At 41.0% G+C, this 24,441-nt stretch overlaps 1 protein-coding gene across 17 annotated transcripts in view; it reads right to left on the reverse strand.

The window, feature by feature from the left end:
- ADGRL3 (adhesion G protein-coupled receptor L3) overlaps positions 1-15,322 on the reverse strand; it is a 250,473-nt gene extending 235,151 nt beyond the window's left edge. For 16 of the 17 annotated variants that reach the window (XM_062493032.1, XM_062493033.1, XM_062493028.1 and 13 more), the window contains exon 1: positions 14,928-15,201. In XM_062493032.1, coding sequence (XP_062349016.1) covers positions 14,928-15,118 — 191 coding nt within the window. In that variant the 5' untranslated portion in view covers positions 15,119-15,201. Of the gene's footprint in view, positions 1-14,927 lie in introns of all 17 variants that reach the window. The other variant, XM_062493019.1, reaches the window with a different exon arrangement.
- Between the last annotated feature and the right edge of the window lie 9,119 nt (positions 15,323-24,441).

The following is a 24,441-nucleotide window of genomic DNA, read 5'->3' on the forward strand; positions in this document are numbered from 1 at the left end:
AACTTCACAGGTAAAGTTCCTGCAGCTTGGAGCAGAAAGCCTTCCCACACCTACAGCTTTGGCCTTCTCAGAGATATAAAACAGTCTGAGATACAACCACTCAGGATAAATTTTCTTTTGGAAAAGATGAAAAATTCATTCTCTCCCCAGAGCCAAGCTGAAGCAGTCAGGAGTATTCATGTCTTTTTGCTATCAACTCAATTAAGCACGCAGTAAGGATTGCTGGGTAAAATGCAGCATGTATTTGCATGCATGTAAAATGCAGACTCAAGGAGTCTTAAAATGCCCTTATAAATACAGCAAAAGTAGACCAATAAAATATTTTGTAATGACTATTTATGTTTGTATAACAACTCATTATTTCAATTCTCCGCATCAGGGATTTCTTGTTTCTTTCCTCTACCCTTTAAATAAATCTAAATAAATTATACATTTAAAACCAGGCTATGCATCTATAACAACAGAAACAAATTTCATATAACATCCAGCTGTCAAAGCCAGCCCTTCTGTCACTCTTTATTCAAGTCTGTTCTACATAATTCATGTCATCTTAATTATTTCCTTCTCTTTCTGGGTAGGATAGCACTTAAGGACAAGCCACTTAGAGCAGTCATTTCCTATGGAGATGATATGACTGCGTGCCACGATCACTCGCAAAAAAAAAAAATAAATAAAAAAAAGGTACACTGATATTTTAAGGTCTCCAGGTGGGGAATGATGTCTATGCAGATGCTATCATGATGGGCCCTCACCTGATGCTGTATAGTACAGCAATAAAAATAGCAGTATATAAGCATAACACTGTGTTTTAACACAGACATACTGTGCTATAAATAGCCTCCCTTTTTACTCCTTTAACTCTTGTATGAACAGATGCTGACAGTTCATGCGAAGCAGAAGACAGAAGAAGAGAATATTAGTTCAAACCAGACTGATATCTTTTTTCTCTCCTTTTTTTTTTTTCCATTAAATCCCCAAAATTATTTTTTTTTTAAGTTTCAGCCAAGGCCCTTAGTTTTCTCCACCACTCTGTGCCAACAGTCAATTAGCAGGATTTACAAACAGACCTTTAATCACAAGTACACTAAAATATGTCTAAAGCAGTACAGGCATCACTCTAGAAATAGCCTATCCCATTTGCACAGGATAAATAATTAAATTGCCTCAAGCAGTCTAATCTGTTAATGCCTGAGAGCCCTTAATTTTGGCTACTAAATTTCAAGAAGCTACTTTTGTCAATTCAATACAGTTCATAGCCATAAATCAACTTCCTCACTCTACATGACTAATGAATTTACTACATGACAGAGAAAGCCAGTTCCTCGAACTAAGATTTCGGTACAAAACGCTCCTCATCCTCCCTACACTCCAACACATTCCTTTTTCTTCTCTGCCCTTTCTGTGGCCTCCTGAAAGCTGTAGCAGGAGACTCGCAAAAGTGATAGCCAGGATCCTGCTAACATTTGCTTGCAAAGATGACCACCGTGATTCAGGAAATGTCCTCAGCTGAACTGAGCTACTATATCTCAACAGTGCTTTGCATTACCCCAGACCCTCCAGAACCAGGTTCTTCATGCTACAAAACACTGTTAGAAACATCACTGATCACACCCAGGCTCCAAACAAATCTGGAGTCGCTTCCTGAGCACACAGTTCTGTACTTTTCAGCCTGCTCTGCTGCTCACGTTGCCTTGCACACCATCTCAGGTTACTCAGAGCCTCAGCAAAGTGAGATCACTTACTCAAAGCTGAGCTGAAATGGCAGCAGAAGTCTCCACACTCAGGGACGTCATCATCTCAGAGCAAAGCTCAAGGCCAGGAATACAAACATGGATTGATCTACTCGTGCTGGCAGAGCCACATGCACAGACCAGTAAGAGTCAGGGGACTCTTCTTATTAGGAGCTGGGAAGATTGAAGGGGCTGGACACAGTCACAGAGTAACAGCACTGTGAAATATTAACTTAATTCCGTACTGGCTGACTGTGCAAAATCAAAGAAATCCCAGCTATACAACGCTCCCCAGCAAAACACAGATTGCCTCTTTGGTGCCAAAAGAGGGACAAGCAAAGAGCTTGTTGCCTACCCACCTGCTTCTCCACATAATGGTGGCAGTAGGAAGACACGGCAAATAGGAACTGCCCTCCCCTGGGAATGCTATCCCCATGGGAGACACTTGCTGGTGCAGCCAACAAAGGCTGTTTGAAACACAGCAGATCCTGAGCACCTCCAAATCAGGACACTCCAACTTCATTCTAGGGCAGTACAGGACCTGCACCTCCACACAGCCTAATAAGAGTCCCTGTAACCACATTTGAAAAAAAAGACATAAGGATTACATGGAAATAAGCAACAATGGCATAGTTTTCACAGAGAAGACACAGCGATCACCTGGGAGCAAAAGGACACTGAAGTGCCTAGGACAAAAGAAAAAGTCCAGCAGAAAGTAAAGCCAGGAGAAAATGAAAAGTATTAAAGCAGGAGTTACAACCATCTCTGCTGCCCAATAATGAGATAAGCAAATGAAAAGCTTGGGTAAGAAGGAAAAAAATTAAGCAGCTGGAAGTCAAAAGCTAAATTCTTGGGCATGTTATGAAGCCAGCTCCCTTGGACCCCATTTGCCTACTATGGCCTTACACACAGTGGGCAAAAGTGGGATATACACTCACAGTGTGAGTTCATTAATTAGCAGTCATAAAAGTTTGGAGGTGCAAGCTGAAAGTCGTGGCATCTGTGTGGGAAATGAGCACCACAATTCTTCAGCATAATACGTGGAACAGAACCATGGGCTTAACAGATATCCAGGGCAGCACAACCTTCTTGCTCTCTTGACAGTTTTGAAGAAACCCAAATACATTGTAATACAATTTAGATTTACAAGTCTCCTGCAATACCTTTGGGGTCTTGTGGATGCTGCTACTGGTAACAGCTCTGAAGAGACTGCTGCTTCTGCTTCCTTCTTAATATTAAATCAGTTCTGTTCTTAGTGCATGTGCAAGGCAAGAACTGTGCAGTTTTCTCTTTCAAAAAGGCTGTCATTTGCTATTTTTCTGTGCACATGTTGCTGTACTTTCTCATATGCACATCCCCCTCTACATATATGCAGTCACTCTAAATGTATATACAAACATGCCAAGTGTTGCACATTAAAGAAATGCATATACTTAAAACATCATACTGTATGTATCCTGTCTATTTTGCCAATAGCCATCTGGGAGAGGGGAGGAAGCACAGAGAAATACTTCATATAACCAAACTGGATTTTGTACACTTCTCCAGAAAGAAAGTGTTCTGGCTACTCTTTCTTTTGCAAGCTGACCATTACTGCAACAATTTACCCAGGTAAAGACCACCACACTGTGCCATGTGGCAACCAACTCCAGCAAGCCATCACCTTTATTTTCAGTGTATTTTTAAATGCCACAGAAGACAGGATGGGCACATTTTCATCACCCTTACAAAAACACCCTTGCAAATATCAGTGTCTCAATTGTTTTTATTTTCCTGTGTGTTCAACACATTTTTGTATAATTTTGTTCTAGTTAAGCCCTCCCACGGAACACCAACAACTGATGATGGCTCCTCTCACAGCACAGGGATTTCAAAATTACCCAGTGTTTACTTCAGGGCCTCATACTCACAGCTAAGCCCTTCAGCCATTCCTGTAGCCAATGCTAAACACAACTTTAAATTACCACCACAGGCACTGCAGCTTTGTTTTTCTTCTTGCTGAGCAACACTGGACTGTGACCAATCTGTCCTATAGAGTTCCTCCTTCCTGTAAGGCCGCTAATAAAATTTGTGATATTCAAAAAGTGATACGCTCTTGATTTCACATTCCTCTTTCACAGCTGCATTATTCCTGTTGAAACAGTGGAATAAAATTATGCATGGAAACTCTGCTGAGTTTTCTTCTTCATGGAAGAAGAAAAAAATGCTCAACATGCTCAGAATTCAAATCAGAACCAGAAGGGTCCTGATTCCATATACATGTTATCAATATGGTGCACATTTGGAAATCACACAGTATTTGCCAATCCTGAGGGTGTCCCCCTGGGAGGAAGGGGATTAATATATAACCTTAGGTTAAAAAGAGGTTACACAATCAGGATTTCCCGTACCAACGCTGAGGAAATTAAATTCATGGTGGAGATACTCTGCTGCTGAAATGCAAGGAAACACTGGAAGAAACTAACATGATTAAAATACATGAATTAATTACTTTATGCAGAAGAGCCCCAAAACACACACTTGGCAGGTATACTCTTCAAACTCACTTATTTATTCATTCATTTTAGTGGCCCTGCTGTACTCTGTGAATTATTCTCCATAATTCAAGCAGACGTGTAAGAGTTCCCACATATTTTAATACATATTCTGGTATCTCAAAAACAACAACAAAAAATTGAACCATATATCCATTTCTATGGGTGCATATTTGTGCACATCTCCAAAGATGACAGCTGAAGAAGGGAATATTAGGTTTTAATCTCTTAATTACACCTTTTTTTTTTCCCCCTCCCCTCTTAGTGCATTAATTTGGAAGTAAAGGTTTCTGCTCTCAGCAAAGGCTGAGACAACAAAGCCTCTTGGAGCCCTGATTTTTGGCACCACCTCACTCCTACTTTATGCTTGAGGCTACTTCCCCTCTGACTGATTCTTAATTTGAATAAGCTTTCACTGAAGACTGTATCAGAACTACAGCAAGTTAATCTTATTAAACCATACAAGTTTAAAAACTCATAGCTTCATGTCAGGCAGACTGCTTCCAAATTGATATACTTAAGATCCAAATTAGATCATGAGCAAAATATTAAAAGGTACTAGAGCCATTTAAGAGTAAACTTCCATTTTGAAAAGAAATTTCTGGACACTGAGACCTCAGGACTCTTGCCAGTTCAGTGGGAGTCAGGCTGCTAGCTGAAATGGGTGCTTTTAAGTGTTTTTAAGCCTCTAAAATTTAAGCTATAGAGAAAGGAATAAAGGAATTTTTCATCTATTGTCAGTACTAGCACAAATACATGGGTCAATCTGAAGGATACTTTTTATGTATAGGAGGTTTCTACTCCAAACGAAAGTTTCCTGATAAAAAAAAAAAAGTATCTTTGGGGCACACTGTGTCAACTGGCATTGAATCTGTCAACTGATGCAACAAAGTGCCTTTTAAGCACTATACAACAAAACCTTCGTCTTCTTTCCCTCCCTTTACGGTGTACTTTTGTTTTTTTAAATAATTGTCAAGTGTTTACAACTTTGTAGTTTCCCTTCAGCCACCTCTGGGCATAGAAGACTTCCCCAAAAATCAGCAGACATGGGGGAAGTAGTGACTATGATGCTTGGCTCCCCATCCCAGGTGGTTTGCAGCAAAGTAGGTGGTGGGTGAGTTGCCCTTAGGTCCCCTTGACTTCCAGTGATTCAGTGAGGTGAACCACTGGGTGCTTTTACCACCTGGATGCCATCCAAGTCACAAAATGGAGGGGAGACCTTTCTCCCCCTGCACAGATTTCCTGGAAGGCTTCTACCTCCATGCTGGCTTCAGACAGCTCTTGTCACATGCACGGCTACTCAGGCACCAAAATGTTCTCTGGATTGCAGCCCACCACAACAGGCATTACCCTGCATTGTTTGGTGCCTGGCTTTAACTCTTTCCATCTAGCTACAAGTGCAGCTAATCAAACAAAATTGATTTTCCAGAGCTCCGACTAATCCACTGCATTGAAGGTGACCTATATTCTTTGTGGGTATGCATCATTAAGGGGTTCGGGGTGTTTTTTTTACATGTCTTGGATATTAGATGCCTGTCTTCAGCTGTCAGCAACCTTGCCAATAATTAAAAAGGGTGTCAAGGTGCTCTTCTGACACTGGCAGGCTTGAGTATTTTTTAATATGTCTTCTTTGCTCCCTGAAATATCAATGATGATGACGACTGATCTGCATTTGTACGTGAAATTTTCCATGACCCATGGGAAAATCACTTCAGATACCAATGTGAGCGCACTTCTAGTCCACCAACACCTGTGACAAGGTTATAGTGCTCCACTGTGTGTGACTAAGACCCTGGATATCTGTAACAAGTACTATACTTTTCCCAGAACTAATCTTGCTCTCTCCACCCTAATGGACACTGGTATTTTACTGCACACATTCACTAGTATCAAGGACCCAGACTTTCCTTTCCATTGGCACTAGCTGGCACCACTGTAATCATTTAAGTGGAACAATCTGTTCCAAGCAACCAAGAGAACTAATAATTTATCAGGAGCAGAGCAGGCCTTTTGGGGAAGGATGCAATTGTATTTGTGTGGGTGTAATACTCTTGAGTCAAAAGGGACATTCTGTGTATTTCAAAGCCACTTGGGAAAAGGAAGAGTAGAAGCAGGCTTTACAGAGATTACCTCAAGCACTCAGATTTATCACAATTTTTTTTCTCCCTCTTCTGTCCTTTTGGGTTTGCTTAAAAATGAAGGGTATTCAGGGAGAAAAACAAGAACCTTCACACACTTAGAACAAAAATCCATACCAACTCCTATAAGAAGAAATATTTGAAAGATCATCACTTTCTCCCTTGGGGAGCAGAAAGGTTAGAAGTCATATGACAAATGAATACAAGCTAAGGAACAGAAATGGCAAAGGTAGCTTGGATGCCTCTGTCTCCACAATGAGGTAAGATGGAAATGAAGTTAAGACCTAACATTAGTTTCTGATACTGTAAGCTATTATCCTGCTGGACTTAGAGCTCCTAGAAGTCACCATGACCAGGGATTTAATGAGACTCCGGAAGGATTTGACCATTTATACAGACAGCAAAAATATACAATTACAATTATGACTGAAAATCTAGAAAGGATATTAAAAATCTTGACCATTGGGGTGAAATGCCATGTCTTTCTATGAAGAATCAAGAACAAAAAAAGGTATGGGAATGGCAGAGATAGCCCCTGCTCACTATGGGATGCCACACCCTGCCCTGAGGGAGGCACGACTGGGCACAGGGGCAAACTAGTGACCCTGTGGGGAAGCTCTATTCCCATTCTGGTATCTTTCCTTCTGGCCAGCACAAAATCCTCCCTTCTTCTCTTGCATTAGTTTTATAGTTCTCTATTGCTGTCTTGCCCATAACTCAGTCCTCCATTTCTCACAGTGTCTCTGTGATAAAGTTTTTCCCTTCCTTGTCACCAGTCCTACTCTGGGTAAAAGCATGTAATATACTGCCTGCTACCAACTGCAACTCTCAGTAACAGACTGAATGCTGAGGCCATAACTCAGTCTGGAGACTCCACTACTGCCCATAAACCACTCCTTGTCTCCCAGTTTACGATGTCAGCAGGACTCAAGCTGAATTAAGGCTTCTACTCAATATAACTGACACCAATGTATTATCTTATACATAATGCATAGAAGATGGCTCTAATCAAATTCCATATCCTGCCCTTTCTTTACATCACAAATGTGGCTGGGCATTTCTTATGCACTCCACTTACTGATACATAAAATCCTTCTGCTGAATTACAATGGACAGCAAAACCTGTTCTTGGGTCACCGCTTCCAGTAACTGCCATTCCTAACCACTAGTTCCCAAAGAGGTTGAAATAAACTTCAGTTTATCCTTCTAACAAAATGCACACCTAAATTTAAGGACTGATCATCCAGGAACACTGCCTGTGTCAGTCCATATTTTCGATGCTGGCAAGCAAATGGTTTGTGTCTAATGGACATTTTTTTTACCTGTTTGCATTTGGTATCAGCAGAGTGATCACACAAAATGCAGAGCCGGATTGTGAATGCCAAACTGCAAACATACAAAGGTGAGGGAGGTCTGCAGGGAGCACTTCCAGCCCTGCAGAGAGGCAAAGAAATCCCAGGCATACACATGCAGAGGGTGTGGTATAAGCCAGTGATGGTTTTACACATCTTGGAACAGAATACAGAGTTCAAGCTCCAAAGATTCTACAAACGATGCAGTCAAAAATGTGCTGAATGAAAGCTTTGAAATGTCCTAGAGAATAGACAATCCCCTGTGTATAAACCCAGTTTCGACCTCAGGCACAGACTAACTGAGCTCTTTTGTACATGAAGAAAGAAAGAAGCAAAAGAAAGCGATATAGATGCATTACTTCAAAGCCATCTTACCTCACAGCCCTTCAGACATTATTCCTAACCACAAAACCAACCAGAGAAAGAGTGTGCACACTTCTTTCTAATCAAAAGAAATTTTTGCTTTGTTATCTTAAGATAGTGTAAGTCACTTAGCCTGAACAAACCTTACAGACTATGTTATAAACTGTTTTGCAATGCTCTGCATAGATTTTATCCTAGTGACAAGAAGACCAAGCATCTGAAGGCCAATTCCTGCAACAGCCTCATATGACTGCCACATTCAGATGGATGGAAGATGCAGGAAGATTGAGCAAAAGCATCTTTGATGTTTATCACTTCAGCTATTTAGGTAATGGACAGGAGGTGCCACGGGAAGCATGCAGATGCCTGGCTTTAAACTTTGCTCTTTGGGCACTTTGGATAATGTTTGCAAGGTACAGAATCTGTTTCAGCAAAAGCAGAAAACAACACCCAAGAGCCTGAAGCTGGATCTTCCCTGAGCACCCTTCTTGTGGTTCCAGGACTCTGCTGCCAGCAACACATCCATCCTTGCTCAACCCTTCCTTCCACATTAACAATTGAGCTGCTGGTCTCAACAAGCCTCAAACACTCAGAAGAAAAACAGAGGACAGGAGTATGCTTCATACAGGTCTTCCCCCACTGGCAAAAGGTACATGTGAAAGGCTGCCAAGGACTGGCTAGTTCCTTCCCTCTGACAGGCTGGAGGTGGCCACTTTCACACGAGTGAAGTAATGGATGCAGTAATAAACCTGGATTTTTCCTGCATGGTTCTCAGCTCATCATGTGTTGAAAGATTCTGAGGCCACTTCAAGATATGATTTACCCAAGACATTGTCCTGTGTCTTCTCTTTGTTGGCTAAGGCCAGGGTTGGCAGGAGGACTAGAAAGAAATAAAGCAAAATACCTGGAAAAACTGAAACTTAGAGGACAGCAAAGATAAATTCCTCCAGCATGCCCTTTCCCTTTGGCCACAGGGGCTGACTAGTTGCATGCTGCTTTCTCAGCTCATGTCTGGATTTTCCCAAATGGCAATGCACTGAAGTCACAGGCTGACAGCAACCAAAACCCAACAGCCACAGCACAATACAACCATCTATTAATTTATTTATTTAAAGTGTGGTGTTTTATAGCTGGCCACAGCTACCAATTGGTACCCAGGGAGGCCTAAAGCACTATTTTTGATCTACAGAGCCTTCCATGGTTTGGAACCTAATTACCTTCAGAAGCTACTGCCTCCCCCTCATGTGTTACCATGGCAGCTGCAATCATCTGAGATGTTTGAGCCTGCAAACCATGATCTCCTAGGGTACCAGGGCAATTCCAAGGGGCTGTCACTTTAAGAATTTTCTCCGACATCATTTTCAGGAAAGGAAGAGATAGGATAAATTAAGACTGTGTAGGCTGGGAAGTAGCAACCTATTTTAGAGTGATTCAACAGCCCAGTGCACAAAACCCCACTAGGACTAACTGTTGTTTTTTAGCTATTTTTGATTTTTTTTTTTCCCCTGTTTTAGTAATCTAGCATATGTGCCCTTGTCCCAGGGTCAAGGCTCAGGTGAGATTAACAGAATTCCCTTCATTTTAAAATCTTTCTATATGGTGAGAAAATAGATCGTTTAACCAAGTGGTGAGGCTTGTTTTCTAACCTTTAAAATCAAAATCCAGGGAATGTGAGTATTCAGTATTCATTGATTTCTATTGGTACAAAATCTGCTTAACTGAAACATTGGTATCTTTCCATATTGATGCTTTTCACGTGGAGATCTCCAAGCGCCAGACTGAGGCTTCCCAGAAAGCCTAGCTTCCCATTGCAGTATCTCAGTCCTTCAGAAATGTACTTCTCAAGCCATCTGTGTGGTAACAAATTTAGAAAAATGAGTAGTATCTTGGCAGTCTTAGCAAAATGTGCTCAGGATGCAGAGGAGGATGGTGGGGGGTTCCTACCAAATAGGGCATTCAGTATCTGAGTCAGAGGTGATGACAGCATCTAAGCAGGGGGCTGTTTTCTAAGAAATATACCATTAATTTTGTAGAGCCTGACACAACTGCACTGCAGTTCGGCTGAAGCCATCCCCCCCTTCAGTCCTGCTGATGGCTTTGCCAGTACAGAGCCCCCAGGTCTGCAGCTCTCCTTGTCCTTTGCACCTTCCCCACTGCAACCAACTACTTAATATAAAAGACTCTACAAAAATATCCTGAAACTAGTCTCCAAAATCAGTGGCTATTTTATGAATGACCAACATGAATGATCCTATCTGTAAAATACAGGTAATCCTGCCTCTTTATTTCCCAACACAAGTGCAGATCACTGACATTTGAGAAACGTCTTGTAAATTGCAGGAGACGATAACATCAATAACAGCATGCCATGAGATGCAATATTATTACAATAATAATGGCCTTCATTTCAGACTCCCGCATTTTTCAGGTCATCAACCAAAAACATTAGCAAAACACAGCCCTTCAGGAGATGAAAAATCTTTGCAGTGTAATGCAAGCTGCTTTTTTCAAGTTATTTATTCTCCCCTATGCTGTGCAAAGTGACTGCTACCATCCCTCCAAGTACCAAGAGACTTGAGTGTGCCCCTTCTCACATATAAAGATTAGGCCCTCTGATGAAACTAAAGGGAAATCTGAGAGCAGCTGACCACAGTCTTACATTCCTGCAGTCTTGCACTTTTTCTATTTTTTTTCCCTTTATGTCTTGACCTGCAATCTTCATCAATGATGTCAACACTGAAGCCACAAGGACAAGCCATGCAGATCCGACTCAAACTGTAAGGAAATTAGCTCAGCTAAGCTACTGCAGGCCCGGCAGCACATTTAGTACCTCCTAGCTGTGCCTTCTTTAAGGGGAGAAGGGAGGAGAGCAGCATTCAGCAGCCCTCATCCCCAAGCCAGAAGTGGTAAGCACAGCATACAAGAGCTCTGCATGGCTCTGCTCTGGCAAAAAGGCAAACCCTGCCTACTTTGCAAACTGGGCTCTCTGTGTTGTTCAGAAAGATGAGAGTTCCCCAGCAAGAGCCTTCCACATCTTCTAGGGCAGAAAGAATTTTACTTTGATCTTGAGAACAACTGCTGAGACCTGTGAACATTTCTCCTGTCTCTTCTGCTCTGCCTGCTGTTTTTGTCACTTTGCCTCATTATTCCATCCCTCCTTTCCTTCCTCCAGATTAAGAGCAGCAGATGATGGTTGGGGTAGACAAGGATCCAAAAAGCAAAAGGAAAGCCTTGCTCTCACCTTTAGGACAAAAAAATAGAAGTGCTCTCTGTATGTGTACCTACATGTCAGGTTCTTCCTACTGTTCCTACTTGGACTTTCCCTCTCCCCCTGCTTCTTTTTAATATTTGAGGTCAAAGTCTGTGGAAAAGAATGTTCCAAACGTCAAAGTGAAAAGCACAAGTGCTGTTGACAGCATAAAGTTCTGTGAACATACATGCAAAAACCTGATGTTCTCTTCTTCCTTCCCTTGACTTCAACCTAGGATGATTTCTTGGTGGGAAGTATCAACAGAAAATTCAAGACAGCACACCAAAAGCTATTTTTTCCCCTTTTTTCTTTAGGGTGTTTTTAATACACTGAACTGTGTTAACACTATAAAAACAAAGGCAATTGCTACGGGAATAGGAGGCCACTTTTCCTATTGTTCACAGAGAACCCTGGCTGTTGAAATGGATGATATGTTAATTCTGTGGCACACAGTCGCTCAAGGGAGGACATAGCACAGTCTCCCAGGGTACAGTGCACACAATTTACAATAGGCATGGCTAGAATTCAATTAGTTGTTGCAGGCCTTGCAAAGATGCTTCTCCAAAGCTAACATGCTACAAAACATTTTTTTTTTCCCTAATCTCATCAGAAAAACTTCAGTTCATAAAGCACACTTTCTGAGCTGTTATGGACAACAGCTGGTCAGATGTTTGAAGGAGGAGCTGGCAAAATAAGAAAACAAACAAACAAAAAGTAGACCTCATATTTAGTGTCCTATAAACTAGCTCCCTACAATCTTTTCTTACTTCAAGCACTCCTAAGATTATAGACAGTATCAGGGCAACACAAGCAGCAAGAGCTCCTTGTGTTCCCTCTGCTTAGGGGGTTCCACAAACACAACTTAAGATTTATGCCTTTCCCTTTCAAAATAACCTACACAGTCATCTGCAAAAATTAATTTATATACATGTACAGAAGTAAGGAACATGTCAGCTCCAGCTGTTGGTTTTGTTTTTTTTTTTTTTTTTTTCAGTTTGTTTTTTTTTTTTTTTTTGGTGGCGGTAGCTGGGGGAGCAATCACTAATCTCTACCATAAATCTGCTCACTCACAGCCTCAGCTCACACACCAACACCACCTCTGCTCACGCACATTTTCCTTCCCATCTTTCTCTCTCCCCCTCACATTCCCGCCGGAATGTGTCCGAGTTGGCTGTGCAGTGTCGCTGATTAAAATCTGCCAGTAGTGAGACAACTTACTATACAGTCCACAAGGGGACTGTGTATTTATGAATGCAATAATTACTCAATACCTAATAAGCACACACTGTGCATACCACTTCTCTTTCCACACACGGACAGCTTCAATTACCATGCAGGTTTCACTGTCACGACAATCTTCAGTTCCCAGTAGCTGCTCCCCCACCCTGCAGCATTAGCAAAGACAAGCTTACTATGTTAGAGCCTGCATTAATCTGCAAACCCACCCAAATACTACTAAATTGATTAATTTTGCAGGTCGAGGTTTTCAGAAGAAAATGCCATGGTTAGTGCCACAACTTCTATGCCACAATTTTCCTTTTAAACTACTTTTTTCAGAGGCTCAGCTGTAAAGTGTACCCAGAGCTGTGAGCTGACAGACTGGTTTGCATCTTAGGAACATATTCCATTTTAATGGCTTTATTTTTAAATTGTTTCAAGTCTTTGAATTAATGGAGAGAAAAAAAGAAATGAGACTGACAAAAATGCAAAGTAGAATATTTTTTCCCTTTTCTACCTGTCTTTTTACATCAGGCTATCTTTATTTTCAAGAAACTCAACAGTACCCAGTAACAGGACTGCACACCTTTTCCTCCCTTCAGTGTCCATCCTCTCCAGCACCACTTTCTGCCCAAATGGAAGAACAGAGATACTTTGCCCCAGAAATGAGCTTCCCTGCTAAGCCGTTTGAGCCTGCACTGATGATACCTGGAGGTGAGTAATCACCACAAGTTTTCATTGCAGTGCCACAGGCACAAAGGACGATTATGTGCCCTCCCTGACCCAAGGGCCAATGTTTATTGCAGACTTCGTACATGTAGGGATTGACCAGAAGGTTGCAGAGCTCTGCATCTGGCTCAGGAGCTGCTACCTGGAGGACACTAATGCATATCTATCTGAAAATAATAATACTTTGTACTCTGTAGCAGGCCACAGAGGAGATGACATGGCTTTATTCTGCCAGTATGCAGAGGATTAAGGGTTTCTGCTTGAAGCCACTAACAACCTGAACGGGGAGAATTACAGTAATTCCACTAAAACCACACCAAATCCAAGGGACTGGCTGATGGCATGTTGTTACCCATCCCACTTCTCTTGAAAATGTCAGCTGGCACAACCCTATGAACAAGACTCCAACCAGCTAGGCAAGGAAGTCCAACTTAAAGAATGGTCTTAGAGGAGCCACATGCAGCAGTGGGGACGTTTCTTAAGAAAAACGAGACTTCTCAACATTTTGAGACCTAAATATTAAACATTAGCACTTAGCACTTGCTAAAGGAAAGTCAAAAATAGCAGTTAGCATGTGAAACACAGCCAAAACTCATGTTGGTCACACCAGTCCATTTTAGTGCAAAGCATTTCACAGTAAACAACAGCAAGATGCTCCATTAAAACCCTGCACTGCTTTAAGCCATGAGGTCACTGTTGGGATGCAAACACTGTTGTCATGACATCAATTAGCAACATTTTGCCTATGCCAATGCCATTAATACCTTGAAATACTAATCTCTATTACTAATTAACAGTCAAATGCACTAAATAATTATTCATGTATTAGGGATGTATTACTGAATTCAATTACACATTGAGAGCTGTGACTTACGAATCCTTCCCACAACAGCACTTGTGCCAGAAAATATTCTTAAAAATTCGGCAACATTTAAGAGGCTTTTCATAACCAAGATATCTCTAGGTTGGAATAAACTGTTAGGCCCTGGCTCTGCAAGCCAGACAGGAGTCTGTCTACATGTCTGACTGTATTCTCAGTTACCATCTCCAAATGCAGCAGCTACATTTAACACCTACAGTTATTATACAGGAATTTAGCAATTCATCAATGAGAATACCAATGCTTGACTGGAAACTCGGATGCTCTCTAAAACTAAGCCTGGCAACACAAGGAAAGATGCAGACGCCTCTTTATGTTTTGAAAACTGTAACTGCTATTCTGAACACAAAATATTGATTCTTTCAAGGAGATTACTGGCCTTCTGTTTGAGCACAGCACAAAAACTAGTGAATATGCATTTTGAGAAAGATTTCACCTCCACGTTCATTAAGAGCCTTGATATTTAGGTATTTCAGAGGTAAAACTGGGATGTGGTGAGAATCAAGATGACTGATGAGCAGTACTTACAGGAAATGTTAGTTATATTGCGTGATGCTAAACCAACTCTGTTAAACCCACAGTTTAGCAATGATAGCTGCAATTCTGTGCACATACACCCAGACTAAATACCTACATTTTCTCATGCAAACACACGAACTGGTGCACACACTCCAGATTAAAAAAAAAAAAAAAAAACCAACAGTCAGCAAACAAAGAATATTAAATACTATACCTTTGAGTCATAATCTTATAGGCATCTGGCAGATAACAGCGGATATTCTCCATCTGAGCAGGATCAGAGTCACAGATTTTATCATCAGTCCTGCCGTAGTTGGCACTTTCAATCATGATAACATCTGTTCCCGGGCAGCGCAGCTCGATGGGGTAACTCTCACAGGACAGCTCCCTTCGGACCACAGCCATGGGCACTGGGGCACGGCTGAAAGCTGCAAGGATTAACACAGAAACACAGTCAACGCTGACTTTCCACGCTGAGGCTAAAATTAAAAGCAGGATCACATTCAGCAGCAGCTTTTAGCCGTATGCTGTGCTGAGATAGTTTTGGTACCATTCAGATAAGATCTGCAGAAATGGGGTCCAGTCGCTGGCTTGCTGGCTGCCCAGAGAAATCACTTCTCCACTCAGTGACTCGATTTTCTCATTTTAAAAACAAGCTGTAGATCCCTTCTATACAAGGCTTTAGAAATCCCTCACTGAAACAGGCAAATAGCAACTATGGCACTGTTGTTATTTCTACTTACCAGGTGAAAAATTAGTTGGCTTCGATATATAAAATTACAGTCCTGCATTGTACTTGAACAAGCGAAGAAAATTATACAACAACAAGCAATCCAAGCACCAGGATCCCCCCTGCTCAGCAAGATTGCACCTGTCCTACAGCAGATGCAATAACATCTGTATTGATCCTGGTCCTTTCCTTAGCCCTTAGAAAAAGGGATCTTAATGGCTTTTGCTGTAGCCTGCAGCATGCCAGGGGATGGCCTGCAGGTTCTGGCAAGCATCCCAAAGTTTGGGCCCTGCAGCGATACTTTCCATGGAAAGACCGATTTATGGGACACCAGAGGATTTAAGTTCAGTCTTAGCTTTGCACTGGATCTGCCTAGACAGTCAAATAGCTGGCAAATACTTGTGTAATTAAAGAGCTCTTGGAAATCTTACCTGTTTTAAAAGAAATCCAGGCTACAGTTTGCAAAAGAAAAAAAAGAAACACACTTTGAGATGCCTTGAAAACAAAGCCCTAAAGTATTAGTAAAAAACGTCACTTGACAACAAGCAATTGTATTTCCCATCTTTACAGCCTCTTTGATCCAAAGATCTTAAACAGCTTGACGAACGTGAATATATTAATCCCCAAATATCCACATGAAGTAGCTACACATTGTCTTTTTCAAGTCAGCCACAGAAGGGTTTTCCAGCCTCCAGAAGATCTCATGGGAAATCCATGGTGATGCTAGGAACCAAATACTTGTTTCCCAGACTAGCACACCAGTCACAAGCTGAAATAAAAGTCAACTCCTTTCCTCCTTTATTCCACAAGAATGAAAACACACCCACACCAAAAAGGTTTCCAGGTATAGGGATGACATACTCTCCCAGCTACATTTGTACACTTCCAACCACAAAACTCAACACACACACCAAGCCTGCATGTGTATGTGATGGTGACAGAGGTTAAAGCCTCCAGTAGATCCATAGCCCACATGATACCAGGCATCTTTCAACAACCCCCTTTTCTCCTGGCCCCATTATAAGAACACCCTCCCCCTAAACCAAAAATCCCATCCAATGTTCTGCTGGTTTGTTCCATAAAACATCCCCACAGTACATGCACACCAAGTTTGTTTATGGAAAATAAGAGCATATTATGATAAGAGTATATTATGTTTCTCAGAATACCATTTTGACCATACCAAGGCTGCCCTGCCTGTCAGGCACCAACACACTAACTTCCATGAATCCTTCTATTATTGTCAGCTGTCTCATTTATGTATCACCAGATACAATCTCAGATTCCAATTTCTGTACATCTGCAGGGATTACTTTGATAACAGACCCTCCCTGGACTAATTGCCAAACTCCCAGGACAGACATGTGCTCATTCTTGAATAATAGCTTGCATAATTACCACAGCTTTAGGGTTTGGATCACTTGAAATGTCCTCCTTCCCTGAGATTGGAGAAATGGTTTTGCCCTGGGCTCACATTGCACCATACATTTGTGTAATGCAATACATTCTCAATGCCACCAACTTCTCCTGTTACAAGAGGAGGAAAATGAGGAGGACAAGCATGAACCTCTAAGGAACACTGCCTCATTCTTACCCTTGGCTTGATACCACCAGTCAAGGTGAGTAGAGGACAGATGGGACAATGTTAGAGACTACATTTGACAGAAGACATAAGCCAGCCAGAAAGGCAGAGTCAGCAGAGCCCAGCAATTTTAGCCTGCTCTACAAACAGCTTCAAGAGGTGTTAAGTTTGCTGACAGGGATCTGTCCACAGAAGCCTGCAGCAGGTCCTGCTCTGTCAAACACTGGACTCCATGGCAGAAGGCCAGCGCTGACCAAAAATCTTCTGATGCCAGGATTCTGATTTTGGAGAAGAGCTGTGGCGAGCTCTCCTCTCAAGCCTGTTCTGCGCTAAACCTGAGCAGATTGGTGACATGGGAGGCAGAAGGTTTCTAGCAGCTTTAGGCAGAATGCTGAGGCCAAGAGCCCTCCCTCCTCCTGCCATGTGCTTAGATGACTCCTGTTAACTGCCAAAAAAATGACAAAATGAGGTTTACAGGCAATATTAGCTATTTGGAGCTACGGATTGGCCCAGTCCTTGGGCAATTTGGATCTTTTTCCCTGGAAGATTAACATAGGCTATACAAAGGGCAAAAACAGTTGTTAATACTACTTTACTTTTTTCAGTTCCCACTACAGAATACAAAACTCCTGAGCCACACGATTCAGAAAGTATATTTTTGCTCTGAATTCATATGTTTTAGGTTTTTTTTTTTTTCAGTTTAGTATTCTATATCAAAGAAAGACAATAAACACGTGAAGACTGAGGAAAACCCTGCTTAAAATCACAAAAATTAAATGCCTGAGAACTCACTCATACAAACCTAGTGTATTTTTCAAAGAGCAATACTGTACAAATGCAGCTAACCTTAACTCTTGTGTTATGCTGGAAATAACACATTAAGAATTACTCACAGCAAGTTACAAAACCATTGAAGATCTTTACTTCAAATGAGAACACATTTCTAGAATCATGTGTGTGTCTCCTGTCCATGAGACTTTACAGCACTGATCTACTAAAACTGCATGCATATCAGTTCCAAGGATGCCCTCAAAACACCCCAACCCAAAAATAACATCTTACATTCTACTCTCCAGTACAGAATCTCTGGACAGATGCAAACATTTCTAGATTCAGCTTTAAAGTTCCTGGAATTCACCTTTTTGCTTTTCACATAATCATTTGACTACTTGGTGTAAGAAGGACAGCTTCCACTTACAGTTACCTCCCTGAGCTACCATGAAGTCAACATTTACATTTATTTTCTGGATAAAAAGCATAAAAAATGTAACACCCTGGAAAAACTAGAAGCAGCTGAATACTGTAATATAGCACGATGTCTTGTCGTGCTTTCTCCTAAAGCAATAGGCACATGTTTTCCATCCTGCCATTGTCCACCAAATCACTTGCTCTGCACAGATTTTTTTTTGTTGTTGTTGTTGTGTCCCTATATGATAATCTTACTTAATAATTTTTACTGCTTTTCCTGTAAGGAGCAAAGACGTTTTGCTTTTTACTGTGAAACAAGATACATCAAAGCCCATCTGCGAAATACACAGAACAACTGTATTAATTCATTAATGCACTTCTCTCTTCTTTGAGCAGCTCCCTATCTTCCCAGACTCTCATTGAGCTCCTTATTTAATCTCCTAAATAAGTGACCTAATTGTTGGCTTGAAGTCAAGAGGAGCTGATGGCTGCTCACTACTTTGAAAAACAGGTGCCTTTTTCCAGGATCCTCTGTGCAGACAGCCATCTAAATACAGAACTTAAAAAGAGTGCTTTTCAAATTCTTTAACGTTTAAATGTGTGCCAACTTGAGGTTTTTTTTAAGTGCAGCCATTTGGTGGAAAATAATCCTCCTGAGCTTCTGCAGGGCAAAGTGAGAGCAGAGGGTGAAAAGGCAACAGATAATGACAGGATTTTATCTGGGCGATTTAGAACTCCTTTGTCTCTGTTAATTTCAGGAGCTGGAAAATTAAGTAAGTCATCAAAATCTTGTGCTTTTTCTCCCCCTCGCTTTTGACCTCAGAACATAATTGCCTCTTGTCATGCCTGCAGGGCACGGGCTTGTAGTTATCACTGTGTGCTTAATCAAATGCCGAAATAGCCTTTAAATTACGTGTCTCCTTGGCTGCTAGAGACTTGTTGAGCTCTGTTACATTTAGAGTCATGATGGTAGTAGATGTACTTTTAAAAGAAAAGTGTGGGTTGATGCTTTTAATTAGGTTTTATATGCAATTTTCCCAGCAAAATCATGTTCTGGCTCAGAATATTCAGAGTGAAATTTCAGTGCATATTTAAGGGCCATGAAACAAAAGCTGGAATTGTAGAGATAATTATTTTCACAAGCTCTGTGTATGATTTGGTCTGCCTAGCTAAGTATCTGACTTAACTGTTCCCAAGTGCAAACAGAGCATACTGGGGGAAGAGGCTTCCTAGTAATTTGGAAGAATGCTTCTGTGTTTGTAATTTTGCAGTATTTAATACTCCCACAGTTCACCTTGGCTCTGTGGGGGGGAAAAAAACAAAGTAATAAAAAAGTCCCCCTTCCCTTATACTCAAGCCTATTCAGGTATGGGTAGGAATGGAAATCCCTTTCAGTCAATGGGCTCTGTAGGGCTCACTCCACATTCTGAAGTGCTTTTTGAAACCAGGGCCCTACTTTTCCCTATTAGGGTATAAAGTCTCCTTAGTGCATTTGTTTGCAGCATGCAGATGTTGCTCAGTATTTCTTCTCTCTTTTCCTTAATCCAAATTATGTCTGGCCTCTGATCTCAAGAGTAATATTAGCAGCAAGCAAAAGTTTGAATTAACAATGGTGACAACAAACATTTCTCAAGCATCCAATACTCCCATTTCCCAGTATTTTCACAAATATCAACAAAGTTCTGACAAGATTAAAATAGCTTGGTTGGTCCAAAGTTCTCTGAAATCTTATTATTAATATACAATGAAACCATCAGCAGTGCAAAGCTGGACAGTCCTGGTCCCAACTCCCGGCTCTCCCCCATATTCCTCATTTGATTGCTTCTCATCTAACAAAATGGGAATATTGTCTTATCTCCCCCATCAAGAACTCTAAAATCTGCCACAGAACGGAAGAAGATAATTGGATGCATCCTTAGAAAGTGAAGCATGTTGCTTCAGCTCTGGTTTCCCCACATGAATTAAATACCCACATCCTCCTAGATCATCTTAGGCTTTCTTATTTTATAGACAGCATCAAAAGCAATTTGCAACTTTCCTTTGGTCACCTTCACCTTGATCCCCCTTACCCCGCAAACAGCCAGCTATGAACAGACTGAAAGAGCATCTTTTTACATGGTGGGATGGAGCATACAAAAAAAGAAAAAAAAGACAGAAGAGAAGCAGAAGGCTGGGCAACACCCCAACCAAAGCAAAGCTAAAAACCAGAAAATCCTCATATACTTCCCCATGCTGTTTATGTGGAGGTTGAGGTCAACTATCTTATGGTTCCATAAATTGTTTACTCTGTCTCCATTATAACACACAAGAGGCATCTGCAAGGGATTTGCTTCCAGCTTCTATGAGTGAAAATAGTAGATGTTCATCTATAAGTTTATAACTGATGCCCTCCCCCACAATTAAAAGGATACACAGAAGGCTGTAGCAAGCACAGAGGGGATTTCCTGTAGGGACTGCCAAAATTCACACACAATCAGTGAATTTTCCAAGGTGACACAACTATGGATACTAACAGGGGCACAAAAATCTCCAAAACCTAGCCAAGTCCTAAACGGAACATCTCTGAAGCAAGCCTCTGTCTCCATGCATATGCTTCATGGAAAGCATGTTTTAGTTCCATGGCAGATCTCCTTCCACATTTCTAGGCAGCCAAGATCTCAAAACAGTGATGGACAAACAACTGGCCCTTTCCACCACCCTCTGGATTCCCAGAAAGTCCAGGGACAGCAGCCACAGCATTAGGCACCAGACAGCTACATCCTGGGGTAATTCTACTGCTCACTCTTCACACCACCAATGCTCCTCATCTCTTTGCCATGCTCAGCTGATGAATACTCTCTCCCCTTACATTCCCAAACCCTTACTCAAAGTATGGTGAAGCTTTCCTTATGAGGAAGAAGCATTAGATTCTCTTAGAATCTCTCAGTAGCTTCCTAGAGAAGAGAAAAAGCTCAGAGACAGCGGGCAAAGCGTACTGTGGAAGATCACCAGAAAAAGACACCAACAGTGAAGTGGATGCATTTACACCCAGGGGTGAGCGTTCACAAGGGAAATCCATCACTGCATGGCCCTGGGAGTGAACGAAATTAAGTGCTAAAAGAACAAAACCACAGAATCAAGATGGTAGCTCTTAGTGGAGGAGTTTGAGATGAGGTGACTGAGGCACTGTGTGAAGACAGACTTGAGCCAGGGAGACCCAAATCAGGGGCAGGTCAGTTCAATAATTCACCAAGAAACTAAACCAGCGGGGGGAGAAGAGAAAGGGGGGATTTCTGCTGGGCTGATAGAGTTGAATCAGCTCAGAAAAGGTTAGCCCGGGTCATAGGAAGACAGCAAAAGATTTTTAAAAGGAAGGGAGGCTGAATTTAGAGTGCTTTTCAAAAATACATGACAACCTACCTTCAAATCAGAGGTCAGAGGCACAGTCCCAGCCTGAGCTAAATGTCACTTTAATGAACTCAATTAAAGCAGAAGCAAGAAGTTGAGAACAACAGGCAAACAAAATGTGGCCTCCAAGGGGATGTTGAATGCAAGTACATTAATATTTAGGCCCCATCATAGGAAAACAGCTATTCCCAAGTATCTTTTCCTTTGCAGTGGATCATCTATTCCTTTGCAGTGGATCATCTAATTTGCAATGAAAGGCACATGAGATACAAATGTTCTCTAAATTTACAGGCTTCCTTCATGTGAATTACCTTTCAAGTGTAGGAAAGCTGTGCACAGACAGGGAAAGTGCCTGAGTTTAAAGCCCTGCACTGTGGTGCTTAATTTCTATAACCAACCCTTATGATAAACTTGCCCTCCAGCCTAACAGTGACATTATTAAAATATCTGGCTTTTATTAAAATATCTGGTCCATAACATTGAGACATTTGTATTCTTAATAAAGCAAGCATTAGGTTCTGAGCCACAGGGACCAGTCCTTTTTACCAATGCATACAACTCAAATTTCACTGGAGACCTTAGTGAGGAAAAACATGCCACTCATTTCTTAGCCAACTCAAAGTTACTGTTGTTACAATAGGCATTTAACTATCTCCAAAAAAAACCTCCCAAAAACCTCAAAATCAGAGAAGCTTTGACTCTGACATTGCTGAACAACCTTGGTATCTCAAATTTAATACAGCACAAATTAATGTGGTGAAGCAAGTAGGATTTGAGTAATGACAGAATTTGCCCAATTTCAAATTACTCCAGTGTAGATTTTAATTGTAGCCATTAGTAAGGTTAATTTTTTTAATCTTGTATAAAAACTTTTATAAGCCACCATAACAGGTATGATCACAGAAGCAGTCAGATAAATGAGCATCAAGGGTTTAACCTACGAACATGAATTTAAAAGAATCTGTTCATAATTTTCAGGTTTGATATTATATCATAAGCTCATTTAAAATTATAATTTGCTTTTGTTCCCATTTATAACATTATCTTAAATTCCTACCCTTTCTAAAATAGTGCAAAGCTAGAATAGCTTTCCTGTTACCAGCAGAGCTGGTTTAGGTTTGCCATTAGAATAGACTTCAGTAGGATGTAGTGGTGGCCTAGATGGTTATTTTCCAAGTGCTCTTCTGCATCTTGTACCACTGTGAACTGGTAGCCCTGGGCTACAGGAAGCAAGGCAAGGATAACTGGAGGAGGCCAAGACACAAATGCATTCTCACAGCCCTAATTTGACTTTCATCTCACCACAGAAGAAAAAAATAGGGGGGGAAAGGAGGGAAACCCCAAACATAAAACCACACCAAAGTAACTAAAGCAACTAAGTGACCCCAGAATACAAAGGAAAAAAAAAATAAAAATCAGAAGACACCCAGTGAACTCAGCAGGTTCAGCAATTCTTTTAAGGCTGTCGAAAATTATACAGGTTGGATGTATTTGGAGCTTTGCTGAAGAGTTGCAAATAATAGATTCCTACCAAGTAATACCTTCACAAAGTTAAAGTTTAATTTTGATTTACAGTTCCCTGAAAAGCCTCTGAAGGGGAACATTAAAGCTCCTGTAGAAATATCTGCATTATTACAGAAATGATGAACAGCAGAGTGAGGATTATTTTGTGCTGTTTACAGACTTGTTTATCAGAGCAGTAAATCTATTTTTAAGTTCATACTGCCTGGAAAGAACTATGCGAAATGTGGAGAACTGTCCAGAGAAAAAGACAGGCAGGCAAAAGAGAATTTCAACCCAAGTATTAGAGCTTGTCACTCAAGTATCTGCAGAAAAGTCTGGGCCCCCAAATATTTACCATTTAAACCAACTGCTTTATATCAAAGGCCAAAACTGTCACCTTTAGCATTAATTTTACAAGAAGTTACACAGACGTCAAAGACTAGGCACCTCAAGGAAGCAATATGGCTAAATCATAGATCATTAATAACTGATTTTTCTTTGTTTTTTAGCCATCACAGCTCCTTTGAGTCTCTGCCATAAATAGCAACAGGGAATTTGTTCTTTCCACTGGCTGTAACTGTGAAAGTTTTATAAAGAAGCCTGAGACTGCCTTAAGATCTCGACTTCTCAGAACTGCATTCCACTATATATTTTTATGTATATGCACTTCTTAAACTTCTAGAAAGCACAATACATATGAAACAGGGAAAATGGCAAGCATTGTTTTCTACATGGCATAATGATATTTGGGATCCTCTACTGAACGCACCTTAAAGGTCACTGACTTGTCGAAACCAATGGGTGCTTCTTGCTGTAGATTATCTGTGAGTACTCTACAAAGATAACATGGTCTCCAGCTGCTGGATTAGGTTTTCCATAGCATGCCATATATGAACTCCATGCCAGGAATACTAGGGCATGAGATCCAAGACCCTTTTTTTGCTGATTTACTAACAAGAATTACAAGCAGGCTGTGCGAAGCCATTCTTTTCAGTCCTGTCAATCATGACTACCCAAACTCTATCACATTTACTCCCCCTCCTCCTTTGACCTCAAAATATCAAGATTTTCACCTTGAAGTTACTAGAAGCTTCAAAGAGCTTTTCAGAAGCATTTACATTCATCTGAACAGTGGCCAACTTTATTTACTTCCCCTCAATCTTAAAAATAAAGAACAGTAGGAGAATTAAATTTGGGGAATGAACTGAAACATGAACACTTGCTCCAGGTGGAAATACACAAGAAATAAAAGATTTTCAAGGAATTCACTTCTTTTTTCCTTGCAGTACCCCTTTCTCCTCAGTAGAAAACAACAAAACATTAAAACTAATGAATTAC

Source organism: Cinclus cinclus, chromosome 5 (genome assembly GCF_963662255.1).
Source record: "Cinclus cinclus chromosome 5, bCinCin1.1, whole genome shotgun sequence".
Classification (NCBI taxonomy): Eukaryota; Metazoa; Chordata; class Aves; order Passeriformes; family Cinclidae; genus Cinclus; species Cinclus cinclus.